Source organism: Trichosurus vulpecula, chromosome 2 (genome assembly GCF_011100635.1).
Source record: "Trichosurus vulpecula isolate mTriVul1 chromosome 2, mTriVul1.pri, whole genome shotgun sequence".
Lineage (NCBI taxonomy): Eukaryota > Metazoa > Chordata > Mammalia > Diprotodontia > Phalangeridae > Trichosurus > Trichosurus vulpecula.
Window position 1 is genome coordinate 363,418,082 of NC_050574.1, and position 14,841 is coordinate 363,432,922.

Genomic DNA, 14,841 nt, shown 5'->3' on the forward strand with positions numbered 1-14,841 from the left:
AGAAAATGTAGTATATAAACATAATAAAATATAATTGTACTGTGAGAAACAACAAATATGAAAAAATCGGAGAAGCATGGAAAGACTTGTGTGAACTGTTGGGGACTAAAATGACCAGAACCAGGGAAAATTATATACCCAGTGACAACCACAAAGTAAGGAGAAATAATCAAACAAACAAAACAATAAAAACTGAATACTGTATAATTAGAATGACCAAGTTTGACCCTAAAAAAAAGAGATGCAAAATGTATACCTCTCCTCTTCTTTACTGAAGTGGGGAACTATTGGCATAGGATATTGTAAGTACTATTTTAAGAGTGATGTTGAACCACCCCCATTTTATCTTTGGTGCCTTGTCTACATGAGAACATTTTTCTATTGAATTAAACAATCAGAAATGAATGTGAACTGGGGTGGTGCATCTCCTTGAATCAATCAAAGCCATTGTGTGAGAGACTGGGTCCTGCCCTAAAAAATTTGTCTAGAAAGAAGAAGGCACTTCAGAAATAAGAGGGTGGGGAGGAGGATGGACCCAAGATGGCAGCTGGAAAACAGGGACCGGCTTAAGCTCTCCCCCAAATCCCTCCAAACACCTATAAAAATGCCTCTGAACAAATTCTAGAGCTATAGAACCCATAAAACAACAGGGGGAAGCAGGTCTCCAGCCCAGGATAGGGTCTATCCCACCATACTTGGAGTCGAGTGCAGCCCAGCATGGGCCGCACCAGGACAAACAAGGCCAGAGTAGATCAGGAGGAGCAGGCCTCAGGGCCATGAATCACTGAACTGTAGCAGTTACCAGACTTCTCAACCCACAAATGCCAAAGACAACAGAGTAGGTCAGCAGGAAGATGGTTGGATCAGGGTGAGAGAAGTGAACAGTCTGGCCCCAGCCCCGGGGGTGGAAGGCAGCAGCAGCAGGAAGCTCTGGAGCTCCAGTGGCAGCTGCTTCTGGCCCCAGACCCACACAATGGGAGGAATCAAGTGGGGGATCAGAGCAGGAGTGCAGGGAGTGCTTTGCTGTTGCAGAAGCAGGGTTCTCTTGCTTTGGCCTACTTGGATCTGGGTCGTGGTCCTGGTTGGTGGTTCTTGGGGGAGGAGGGGCACTGGTGTGGCAGAGCTTGCTGTGACTATGGAGTAGAAGTAGCTCTGAAAACAGCAGCACAAGGCCCCTGAAGTTTGGGACAAAGCACTCTCCACTCTAAAAGCAATCATACCATGACAAAAAGTTCAAGGGTCAAGTAGTTGGCTGGGAACATGAACAGGCAGTGTAAAAGGACTCAGACTCAGACTATAGAATCTTTTTTTGGTGACAAAGCAGATCAAAACATACAGCCAAAAGAAATTAACAAAGTCAAAGAGCCTACTTCAAAAAGCCTCCAAGAAAAATATGAATTGGTCTCAGGCCATGGAAGAGCTCAAAAAGGATTTGGAAAAGCAAGTAAGAGAAGTAGAGGAAAAATTGGGAAGAGAAATGAGAGTAATGAAATAAAATCATGAAAAACAAGTCAACAACTTCCTAAAGGAGACCCAAAAAAATACTGAAGAGAATAACACCTTAAAAAAAGACTAACCCAAATGGCAAAAGAGTTCCAAAAAGCCAACGAGGAGAAGAATGCCTTAAAAGGCAGAATTAGCCAAATGGAAAAGGACGTCCAAAAGATCACTGAAGAAAATACTATCTTAAAAATTAGAATGGAGCAAATTGAAGCTAGTGACTTTATGAGAAATCAAGAAATTATAAAACAGAACCAAAGGAATGAAAAAAATAAAAGACAATGTGAAATATCACATTGGAAAAGCCACTGACCTGAAAAATAGATCCAAGAGAAATAACTTAAAAATTATAGGACTACCTGAAAGCTATGATCAAAAAACAAAAGAGCCTAGACATCATATTTCAAGAAATTATCAAGGAAAACTGCCATGATATTCTAGTACCAGAGGGTAAAACAGAATTTGAAAGAATCCACCAATTGCCTCTTGAAAAAGATCCCCCCCCCAAAAAAACTCCTAAGAATATTGTAGCCAAATTACAGAGTTCCCAGGTCAAGGAGAAGATACTGCAAGCAGCCAGAAAGAAACAATTTGCGTATTGTGGAAACACAATCAGGATAACACAAGATCTAGCAGCTTCTACATTAAGGGATCAAAGGGCTTGGAATATGATATTCCAGAGGTCAAAGGAGTTAGGATTAAAACCAAGAATCACCTACCCAGCAAAACTGAGTATAATACTCCAGGGAAAAATATGGAGTTTCAATAAAATAGAGGACTTTCAAGCTTTCTCAATGAAAAGACCAGAGCTGAATAGAAAATTTGACTTTCAAATACAAGAATCAAGAGAAGCATGAAAAGGTAAACAGGAAAGAAAAATCATAAATCAACTAAAGTTGAACCATTTTGTTTACATTCCTACATGGAAAGATGATATTTGTAACTCATGAGACCTTTCTCAGTATTAGGGTAGATGAAGGGAATATACATACATACATACATACATACATATATATATATATATACACATATATACACACACACACACACACACACACACACACATACACGCACACACATATATATAGACAGAGGGCACAAGATGAGTTGAATATGAAGGGATGATAACTAAAAAAAATAAAATAAAATTAAGGGGTGAGAAAGGAATATATTGGGAGAAGGAGAAAGGGAGAGACAGAATGGGGTAAATTATATCACATTAAAGTGGCAAGAAAAAGCAGTTCTAATGGAAGGGAAAAGGGGGCAGGTGAAAGGGAATGAGTGAATTTGCTCTGATTTGATTTGACTTAAGGAGGGAATAACATACACACTCAACTGGGCATCTTACACTACAGAAAAGTAAGGGGGAAGGGGATAAGAGAGGGTGGATAATAGAAGGGAGGGCATATCAAGGGAGGAGGTATTCAAAAGCAAACACTTTTGAAAAGGGACAGGGTCAAAGGAGAAAATTGAATAAAGCAGGACAGGATAGGATGGAGGGAAATATAGTTAGTCTTTCAAACATGACTATTATGGAAATGTTCTGAATAATGATACATGTGTGGCATATGTTGAATTACTTGCCTTCTCAAGGAGGGTGGGTGGGGAGGGAAGAAGGGAGAGAATTTGTAACCCAAAGTTCTAAAAACATCTGCTCAAAAAAAGTTGTTTTTACATGCAAGTGGGGAATAAGATATACAGGCAATGGGGTATAGAAATCTATCTTGTCCTACAAAAAAGTAAGGGGAAAGAGGATGGGGGGGAGGGTGATAGAAGGGAGGGCAGACTGAGGAACGGGGCAATCAGAATATATGCCATCTTGGAGTATGGGGAAGGGTAGAAATGGGGAGAAAATATATAACTCAAAATCTTTTGGAAATCGATGTTGAAAACTAAAAATATTGAAGAAAAAAGAAATAGGAGAGAGAAGAGATTGTGAATAATATACGGATTTGAAAGGTGCCTTGCAGATTTGAAAGGTACCTTGTGAACATGACATTTCTAGCACATTTCTGAGGACCAAAGGGAAGACTGAGCTGTGGTAGAGAAGAAAGACATTAAGAAACATCACTGGCTGCATAGGCATCTTGGAATGAAAGACCCTGCACTTTGAACATTTTTTTTCTAGCACTGGGGAAAGATTTATGCTAATCTTGTGTACTTCCCCTTACGAAAAATGGCAAGGCTTTTAGTCAGATCAGTTCCAAAATGGATAGAGTCCGGGACCTGGAAGCAAGAAGACCTTACTAGCTGGGTGACTCTGGGCAAGTCATTTGCCTATCTCCCTCAGTTTGCCTATTTGTAAAATGTAGATAATAACAGTGAAGTACATGGTGGTTGTGGAAATCAAATATGATGATAATTGTAAAATGCTTTGCAAACCTTAATATACTATAGAAATGCTAGGTATTACTTAGGTATTATTATTGTTGTGGTTGTGGTTGTGGTTGTTCCTACAATGAACAAAAGAATTTTAATCATGGAAGAATCTTAATGTTCATATTAACAGGAGTAACATTGATTTAGCAATTTAATTTATAAATTATAAAATACATATAATATATACAGTTATATAATGGTTACACTCAGTTAAGGTTTCTAGGTGTCACAGTGGATAGAGGACTGAAGGAGTTAGAAAGCTCCTGAGTTCAAAATCCCTCTCAGATACTTCCTAAGCTATGTAACCCTGAGCAAATCATTTAACCTCTCTGTACCTCAGTTTTCTCATCTATAAAATGAAGATATTAATAGCACCTACCTCATGGGGCTGTTGTGAGGATCAAATGAAATAATATATGTAAAGTCCTTAAAGCACTATACAAATATTATTTACTAATATTTCAAGCTTCATCAGAACATAGAAGGGTTGTGCAATACTGCTGATCAAATACATCACATTTCACCTCTGCTCCGCCACTCTCCAAGCAAACAGTCTCCCTGGGCCTGGAAATGGCTCTCTCATTATTAGATCGATTCCTCAAATCTAACATTGAAGAATCAGTGCTGGACCCAAGGGGTGGCAATAGTATAATTTTGGATGGTGGAAAGTGATTTTGGAAATTTTAGATGAAGCAAAATGTGAGGTGCCCCCTGCAAGACCTAGGCTTTCCCAATGCGTACTGTTGGGCATTGTGTGGGAGACAGGGAATTTTGTGGAAGGGTTTTATATGGAAAAGCAGGTTGAACAAAGGGTGTCAAAGTCACCCTCTGCCTCAACCTGGCCAGTAGAATTTCTTCATTTGTCTTTCGGTTTTGGATGGCACCCAAATGCTAAATCATTTTGTTGTGCAAGATTCCATTCTACCAGTTCCAAACAACGAATTCAGCTTCTTATAGAGAACACCGCTCTGGGCTGAGTCTGTAAGGCAGCAACACAAATCAAACTCACCTGGCTGAAAGGACCCCAGACCATTCCACAGAGATTTTATCACCACACCCTGTTGGAAGCATAAAGCATCCCTTACTTATCTTTTTCTATCACTTTAATAATTTTTTGGCTACAATTTTGTGACTCCAATAAGTGTTCCCACAATCCTTGAACTTAGAACCTTCATAGACAGCAATGTGTCCTTCACCTTAGTCAACCTAAGGTTGATAGTGCTATCTGCCAGTTTTATCTCCACATCAACACTTTCTCCCTGTTTTCCTGGGATCCTTCATATCCTGTGTGAGGAAGGGAGGGTGGAATTCAGAAGAAAGGGAAGAAGACCTCACGTTTTCCTCCTCCTTCCCAACTTTTTCATCCAATCCTCCAAAATAGCATAGTATATTCCTGGGTGATTTAAATGGGAATATACCATAAAACACTGTGATCGAATTATTCAAAGGGATGGCAGTATAATAACAGATGAAAACAATAAAGATGAAAAGTTGGAAAGACTCTGTGTGGCTTAAAATTTGAACACTATCTCAAAGTATGGAGATGTCATGTGCCAGCTAAGGACATGTATAGCTAGGTCACGTACCTAAGCCAGAGACAGATCTATTAAGTGAATCTTTGCTTGTAATTGTGGATGGATGTTTGTATTTTTTCTTAGAATTTTATTGTCTACTGAGCAGTTAGTCCCTAATATCATGCTGTACTCTACTGCGGTTTTGACTAGGGGGCCTCTGCGGCCTCTTCCAACTCTATATCTATGATCCTATGATTTTATGGGTATCCCCTATATGGAGTTATATTCTGGTATATAAGCTGGTACATACCTTGAAGGTCCCTTCTAGCTATAAATCCATAATCCTATGATCCTATATATTCAGGAATAAAACCTATTGATTTATGTATGTACTAATCGATTACCCAGAAGAAATAGGGGAAGGATCATACCTTTTCATATTAGCCTGGAGATTGTTGCAAGTGCTGAACACAGCTTTAACGTAAGATCAGTAAAGGTGCCTGAAGCTTAAGATGAGGGAGTTGAGGGGAGGAAGGAGACCTTGCAGACTAACCAACACCATTGTAGCGAATGATTTGGATAGAAGGTAGCATAGCACAATGAAAAGAACACTGGATCTAGAGTCAAAGGAACTGGGTTCAAACCCCACCACTGATGTTGACTATGTGCATGACTTTGGGCAAGCCACCTGGGGGACTTCAGTTTCCACATCTGTAAAACACAGGATTTGGATAAGACGGCTTCTGAGGTCCCTTCCAGATCTAGATGTGATGCTGCTGTCATGGCAACAAAGTGGGTAATAAAAGGGAGATGGGGTCACTCCCCTCCGGTCTTTGATCCATCCAGTTGGGCAAGTCTAATAGAGCTTTCAAAGTCAAGATCAGAAGCAGTTTACATAATCTCTAGAGCATCAGAGCTATGAAGACTATGTTTGCCTCTATAAGCATATAGGTTTTCTGTGGGCCACAAAGCCAATTAGACACAACAGATAATCAATTGGAAACCAAGGCTTCCAATCTATAGTTCACTACTCCAACCAAGTTCATAAATCTATGGGAGAAATAAGGTAATCTTTTTTAATCTTTTAATATTGGCAATTAATTAATTAATTACTCAATCATGTTCCACTGCATTTTATTTCTAAATTGTAACTATGCTCACCCTCCGAAGCTGCCAGCATCCTGGAAAACATCTTCTCTGGCATCTAGAAGTTGGCTTACTGTGGCTACTGCAATTTTCTTTGCCTGATAAAGAGAAAGAATCAAAAGTTCAGAGAATCATTTGATCATTCAACAAACATTAGAGAGACTAAGAAACTTCTTTCTGAATGTACACAAGATGGGGAGGAGGAGGGGAGGGAGGGGGAGAAAATTTAAAACTTGTGGAAGTGAATGTTGAAAACTAAAAATAAACAAATTAACTTATTAAAACAAACAAACAAAACAAAGCCAAGAAGTGACTAGATGATCACTTGGGGATATATAGAAGGGATTCTTGGTCAATTATGGATTGACCTTAATCACAGGTATCAAACTCAGGAACCAAATTAAAATGTATTTCAGAAATATTTAACAAAATAAATAAAAATACAATACAACAAAAAAAGAGTAATATTCCCTAAGAGATCTTTCTAATATTGTCCCATTGTGTTTTGAGGCTATATGTTTTTGTAGTTTTCTGAAGATATTATTTAGAATGACTCACTTATCTTAAGCATACTACAATTTGAGTTCTACCAGATTGTGGCTTTTCTTTAAATCTTTTATGAACAAGGTCTCTGGTAGATCTTCTTTAATTGGTTGGAGGTTATACATAAAGTAGAATAATGTCAAAACTACAAACATCATTTCTTTAAAAATTCTGGCAAAAGAACTTTTTCCTGGAATAAGATATCTAAATGCAAATGAAAACAGACCATGATCTCATGCTTAGAAACACTGTTTGAACTTGAATTGTAAAGCCAAGAAGAGATTTCAACTCTCCTATTAACAGCTATATTCTCTACCTGCTTTGTTTCTTTAAATCGAATTATTTGTGTTATGCTTGTGACAAAATGAGTTGAAAAAAGGAATTGTACTTGAAATAGACATTAATAAAATATTTCTGAAAGTAAAAAAATGTACACAAGAAGACAGGTGTGAATACGGAAATCTGGTAGAATAGCAAAGGGGCAAAGAGGGAGCATTATGGACAGAACTTGGCACCACTCTGTTTACAGGTGAATCAATGTTTTTGTGGGGCAAAGCACAATGTGGGAGGATACACAAAATGGGGAGAGAGGAATATGTGATATGCCAGGGTTAAATCAGAGACTAGTATTGAGGGGAAGGTGACCTCTCTCAGAAAGAGAAGAGCCTATGGGGCAAGAGTGAGGAGGAAGAGGTTTGAAAGATGTAAGAAAGGATAAGAAACCCCTTTGCTTTGGAGGTGGAAGGGATTCAATTGATGAATGCTCCTCTGGGTAAAGAGTAATGGTCTGTAAAGGGAAATGGAGACCTTGCATTGGATGTGGCCCCGGGGGGTTTGGTGCTTGAAATACCTGCTCATTCTATCTCAGAAGGGAGTTGTTTGGAATTTCTGGGGACAAGTGGCACCTGGGGAAGTGAGAGAGAATGAACCCAGGGAGGAGATTTTGAGGCAAATGAGGAAATAAAGGTAACTAGGGGAAGGTACAGATGATTGGTGGGCTGCATAATGAGGGATGTGGTGGAGGAGGGGCAGTGTCCTCCTTGACACCTGCAATAATTGAGAGAGAGTTCTGAGAGTGAAGTGCAATGGAAAAGAGTGATCTGCTCAAGCTTCACAAGGCAGTGGCAGAAATTGCCTAGAAGGGATAACTAAGAATGGATCTCTTGGAAACTCTGATTGCATGAGGAATACAGAAGAAAAAACAAGACCAGATAAATACAGGGGTCATCAATCAGAGAATAAGCATCTAGAGTAGACAAGGATTGATAAAGAAAACAATGAGATAAATTCTTTATGGAAAGAGGAGCCAAAAAATGAAATTTAAAAAAACTAATAAACAGAACTAATTGAAGGGGAAAAGAGGAAAGGGGAATCTATTTAACTGAGAAGAAAAAAAGAAGGGGAAGATTAATTATATGACCAGATAAAAGAAAGAGAGAAAAAGAAATTAATAAGCAAAAGCCCAAAGGAAAGGGGATTACAAATGAGAGCAGAGGATCAGAATTGAGGGGAAGAGAACCAGTGGGAAGAGGGCCACCTTGAGAAAGATTAATGTAAAGTAACTGAAGGAATGCAATATTGTGTTTACAGCAGAAGAGGAAAAAATTATAACTTAAAAAAACATTATTAGAGACAGATGGAAGAAAACATAAACATAACTCATAATTTTAGATGTTAAACACACTTTGCGTGTGTATGGATCAGTTGTGCCAATGTTATTTTCCTCTCTAAAAAGTACTGTTTGTTATATGGAATGGCTCTCTGGGAAGGGAAGGGATATTTAGGATAATTATGATGATGTAAGAAATAGAAGATATCAGTCAAAACTTATTTAAAAATAATTACATAGTTCAATAAACATCTATTAATCACCTACTGTTTGTCAGACAACAAGAACTTGTTGTTGTTCAGTCATGTCTAACTCTTCATGACCCCATTTGTGATTTTCATGGCAAAGATATTAGAGTGGTTCACCATTTCCTTCAGGTCATTTTACAGATGAGGAAACTGAGGCAAACAGGATTAAGTGACTTGCCCAGGATCACACACCCAGAAAGTGTCTGAGGCCAGATTTGAACTCAGAAAGATGAATTTTCCTGACTTCAGGCCTGGTGCTCTATCCACTGCACCACTTAACTGCCATTAGGCAATGAGGACACAAAGTCCCAAGTGAATGAAACAGACTCTATCCTCAAGGAACTTACAATCTCTTTGTAAAAATAAAAGGAAATTTAATTTAAAAAACAAAGTTCCTTCTCTCTCTCTTCTACTGCTCTCAATGAAAAAACAAGAAAAACAAAACCCCTGTTCCAACATGTATAGTCAAGCAAAATAGATTTCCATATTAGCCATGTCCAAAACATATATATGTGTATACATATACATATACATATATATACATATACATAGATACATATATATATATATATATATATATTTCTTAGTCTGTGGTGGGCCCTTCACCTTTCTGTCAGCTGGTCAGTTGCAGTTTATAGACTCCTTTGGAAGATATATATGTAAGTTTGGGGGGGGGTGGTAGGGAGAGAGATGGTGGTTATTTAAGGAGGTTAATTATTTTCAGAGTTAGAAATGTTTATTAAAATATTAAAATAATTCAAGTTGTCAAGTTACACAAAATATAGCAGATCACAGTAATGTTGGAGGACTCTCCACTTCCAGCTGCCTTTTCCTTAATTCAGCTCTCTTCTTTGGACCCTGCCCAGTGACTAGTGTAGATCAGAAGCAGCAGACTGGACAGGAGGAGGAAGGGAAATGAGACAAAAGGGAAATAGAACTGAGCATGGCAAAGGTAGGATTGTGTGGAGAATGAGGGATGTGATAGAATATCCTCAAAAGCAGCAACAAGCTGACCATGAAGTAGGCTAAAGGAGAGGACTATCTGTGCATGATGTAGGTGGGTGCCCATCACTATTCCCCCCTAATTCCCTTTCTTCCCAAGTCAGAAGATCAAGTGAACTGAGTCTGTAAGACGCCTGTAAAAGATGATGAAGTAGGGGTAGGCTAGCTCTTTTCAGGACACGTTAAATAGGGTAGGCATGTTCATTTCATTCACACAGGAGTCCTGCTCCTGGCCATTTGCCTTAAGGGGTAGGGCATACAAGAATGAATGGTCAAGGGTCTTTTCTTCAACTAGCACTTTGGCCAGCACCTTCATGTATCCAGATGGAGGGTTTATATTGGAAGCTGCAATGTGGGCATTTAGGGAGAAATAGAGTCCTTGGCCTAAGATGCCTTCAGCACTCCTTATTTTAGGGCATAGGCCATTCCTGCCAAAGACTTCTTCCAGTTCCAAATTAAATCTCAGCTTCTATAGGAAACATTTTCAGATCACCCTTAATTCCAGGGCCTTGCCTCTGTTGATTATTTCCTATTTGTCCTGAATATAGCCTGTTTTTACATAGTTGACGGCCAGTTTTCTCCCATATTAGATTTTGACCTTCTTAAGATGGGGAATTATCTTTTGCCTTTCTTTGTATCCCAGCACTTAATATAGTACCTGGCACATAGTAAGTACTTAATAAATATTTATGGACTGACTGACTGTATTTATACACACAAACTCATGCAATACTAATTAAGAGAAAGCAACTTCAAAAGGCAGAGAGTGCTAATACCTGGGGGAATCAGAAAGGGTCTCCAGAGGCCAAGTAAGAGAAGACTGCTTTTGAGTATCTAAATTCAGATTATGGTACCTGGGCTATATATTTGATGCTTTGTTTTCTGATAGTTAAGGCAAAGAGGAAAACATGTGGGTTGAGTCACATATTTAGCAAAGTAAAAACACATTTTCAATGACACAAACCTTCCCCAGTCCTAGATCATGGAACAAAGTGTTTGTGGAGACCTGGGGTCTTACCTCAACTGTTGCTTTCCTGGATGTGTTGAAAATCTGTTGCACCACAATGGTAGCATATGTGATGTTCTGAGCAGTCAGCAAGCTTGCATCGGAGGTTAAACGCTGGGCTTCAGAAGCAATCTCCAAAGAATTTTTTGTGATATTTTCTATCTGTTTAAAATAAAATGAAACAAAACTTTTCCCAATTTCACACAGCTATGTATATATAGCACACAATCTTTTTGAAAAATGGGTTTGCTTGAGGCTTCCTTTTGCCACCAAGTCTTCCAGTACTCCTCACTGTTCTAATCCATCAATCTGCCTTAGTAAGTGCCCATTATGCATCAGGCACAAAGAAGACACTCCATCTCCTGGCTCCTGGCATTTTCTCTGACTCTCCCCCATGCCTGGAATGCTCTCCCTCCTCATCTCCACCTACTGGCTTCCTTGGCTTTCTTTAAATTCCAGATAAAATTCCATTTTCTACAGGAAGACTTTCCCTACCCCCTTTAATTCTAGTATCTTCCCTCTCTAAATTATTTTCCAGTTATCTTATCTCCGTAGCTCGTTTGTGTATATTTATTTGTTGTCTTCCACCCCTCCCCATTAGATTGTGAGCTCCTTGAAGCAAGGACTATCTTATGTCTCTTTTTGTATCTACAATGCACAATGCCTGGCACATGTTGTTGTTCAGTTGTTTCAGTCATTTCCAACTCTTCATGGCTGCCACATGGGGGTTTTCTTGGCAAAGATACTAGAGTGGTTTGCCATTTCCTTTTCCAGCTCATTTTACAGATGAGGGAACTGAGGCAAATAGGGTTAAGCAATTTACCCAGCGTCACACAGCTAAGAAGTGTCTGAGTTAGGATTTGAACTCAGGTCCCCCTGACTCCAGGCCCAGAACTCTATCTACTGTGCCACCTAACTGCCTCATCTGGCACATAGTAGGTGTTTAATACATATTTATTGGTCCTAAGATCACAGATTTTTAAACTGGAAAAGACCTTAAAGATTATCTAGTTCAATCCCTTTATTACAGATAAGGAGAGGCCCAGAGAGGTTAAGTAGTGAAGATTGTCCAGGGTTACACAGGTGATAAGTAATAAAGCTGGGATTTAAACCCAGTATCCTCTCCAAATCCAGCAATCTTTTTATAATACCACAGTGCCTCCCAAAGGTCAAAGTTAGCAAAACACACACAAATGAGAAGATTTTCCCAGCATTTTGGGATTTTCCAAAAATAGGATAGTGTCGGAAGGTAGGAGCTTGGACTAAAAGTCCTTTGAAAGCTCTCTTCAGCCCTGTAGCCTATGGTCTGCAGATAAAAGGAAGTCAATAAAATAGTTTATTTAATGAAGTTGAATAGAAGCATTCATGTTCTTTAATTGCAGCTAGATGGCAGCACACTTTCAAAAAACAAATCAGAATTCCGATTGGACAATCCTTTTTTTTTTTTAATTTCAAGTTATAGCTTTGAGGTAACAAGACTGGACTAGCAAATAAGGTCATCATTATGTTGGAATTACATGGAGGAAAAGTAGCTTGGAGGGACCAGCCACCCCTAAGAAAATTTTAACATAGGCAAAATTTGTCCTCTTCCTAATCTCTCACCCTTACCCCCTTTTACCAGAATCTTTCACCCTCTACACAAACCTGCTCCCTCCCTCCCTTAAAGGGGAAAAAAAAACCTGCAGTAGAATTTTCATAATACTCAGGTCACTCTCTGAAACAGAAAATGGGATAGAATGAATTGACATCAAAGTGTTTTCTCTCCAGGCTGCACTTGGGATTCTTCTAGTCTTTCTAAATATCCCAGATGCCTCTTCATTCTAGAAGCTCATTTCAACCCTGAGCTTCACACCGGAAGCACCCTCTACCCCTTTGGCCTTTCCCTCTCACTGGCTGGTTCCATTTTATGGAGGAGGCCCAGGCCAGCCATGTTTTCCTTCCTCTTCAGACTGCACTCTTGACTCTCTTGGATTTTAAGCCCCAGAAACTTCTGGACATCACCCTTTTGTTCTCCTTCATGGGTTGTCTTCTACATTAGAAGGTAAGCTCTGCTTGTATTTATATTCCCTTCACTTAGAACAGTGCCTAGCACACAGTAAGTGCTCAATGGATGCTCGTTGAGCATACGTTTGACTTAAAGGTGTTAGCGACTCTGCGTTTTACAATCTGGGCTCGAAGTTTGTGATCATCTAACTTACTGATCTCAGGGATCATGATATAATGGAAAGAATGCTAGATTTGGGTCCTGAGTTTAAATTCTGGCCTTTATGACTTTACTACTTTTGAGACCTTAGAGAAGTCACTCTCGGGGTCTCAGTTTCCTCAATTATAAATGAACTGATTGGACTAGATCAAGGCTGGGGAACCTCTGGCCTCAAGGCCACATGTGACCTTCTAGGTCCTTAAGTGCAGACCTCTGACCAAATCCAAACTTCATAGAACAAATCCTCGTGATAAAAGGATTTGTCCTGTAAAATTTGGACTCAGTCAAATGGCCACACCCAAGGACCTAGAAGGCCACATGTGGCCTGGAGGGCTTAGCTTCCCCACCCCTAGATGAGATGGTCTTAAGGTCCTTCCAGCGCTAAATCTACAGTCTGAATCAATCTCTTCATTTTTAAAGATGAAGAAACAAAGGTGAAGCAAGTTTCACTGCCAGGCCTGGAGTCAAAAAGACTCATCTTCCTGAGTTCAGATCCAGCCTCAGACACTTCCTGGCTTCGTGATCCTGGGCAAGTCATTTGGTTTCCTTATCTGTAAAACTGGAGGTGGAAATGGCAAACCACTCCAGTATCTTTGCCAAAAACATCCCAAATGGGGTCACAAAGAGTCACATATGACTGAAAATGTCTGAACAACAATTGCCCATGTGGATTGTATTAGGGAGGCAGAACAAACAGATGCGGGGGGGGGGGTGAAATTCAAGAGATATTACAGAGATAGACTCAGTAGAACTTGGTAACTGACTACATGGGAAAAATAAAGGAGAGGGATGAGTCATAGATAACAATAAGATTTTGAATATGGGAGGCTCATTGAATAGCAGGTATAATGTAGTAAGAATGGGGGATGCATTTAGGGGAACGGATAAGCTCGGTTTTAGACATATTGAATTTAAGGTTCTGGTGGTGAACATCCAAGCAGAAATGTTCCATAAGGCACGTAAAGATGTGGGTCTGTAGCTCAGGAGACAAGTCCAAGCTGAGATGATAGAATTTGGAGTAATTTATAGAGTTAATAGTTCCAGGTAGCTGGAAGGAAGGAAGGAAGGGAGGAGGAAAGGAAGGAAGGAAAAGAAGAAACAAGCATTTCTATTGCACCTACTATGTTCCAGGCACTGTGCTAAGCACTTTACATAAGGCAATCTGGACTCCAGGCCCAGCTCTTCATCATCTGCTTCAAGAAGGATGTGCATGGAAAGGAGGGAAGGACAGCTTGAGACAGGTCCTGAAGAAGGCTGGAAGGCATGGGGTCAAAGTCAGTGGGAGGTCTTTTTAAGGAGCTGGAAGGGACTCCAACCCCAGTGTTCTGAGGTCAAGTTCAGCATTCTTTCTGCTAAACCATTTCCTCTCTATCACCATGCAGAAAATGAGCAAGTGCTGATTTTGCCAAGCGCTAGCTCTGCTTAGGGGACTGGATGCCACTGCCTTAAGGAGTGGCTGGGCCTAGGATTGGTAACCTATGTCACTGGTGCCATGGAGGTCCCTACTTGTAGACCATCACCCCCTGACTCTATACTCTTCTTTTCCCTTCAACTCTCCTTATTCTTTCTTTCTTCATCTTCTCCCATTTTCCCTTCTACCCCATCAATGCTTGGTCCTGGTTAAATAGAATACTGCTTTCTAGCTGGGAGTGGAGAAAAGGTGTCATAAGGGTTGTCACAAAAGCTCCTGT

General features: G+C 39.8%; 1 protein-coding gene across 1 annotated transcript in view; it reads right to left on the minus strand.

Moving 5' to 3' along the window:
- Positions 1-14,841, minus strand: part of ADGRG7 (adhesion G protein-coupled receptor G7) — a 71,720-nt gene that overhangs the window by 31,493 nt on the left and 25,386 nt on the right. Inside the window, exons 5-6 of the mRNA XM_036744134.1 lie at positions 10,960-11,109; positions 6,555-6,637 (exon numbers count right to left, since the gene is read on the minus strand). Coding sequence (XP_036600029.1) covers positions 6,555-6,637; positions 10,960-11,109 — 233 coding nt within the window. The remainder of the gene's footprint in view (positions 1-6,554; positions 6,638-10,959; positions 11,110-14,841) is intronic.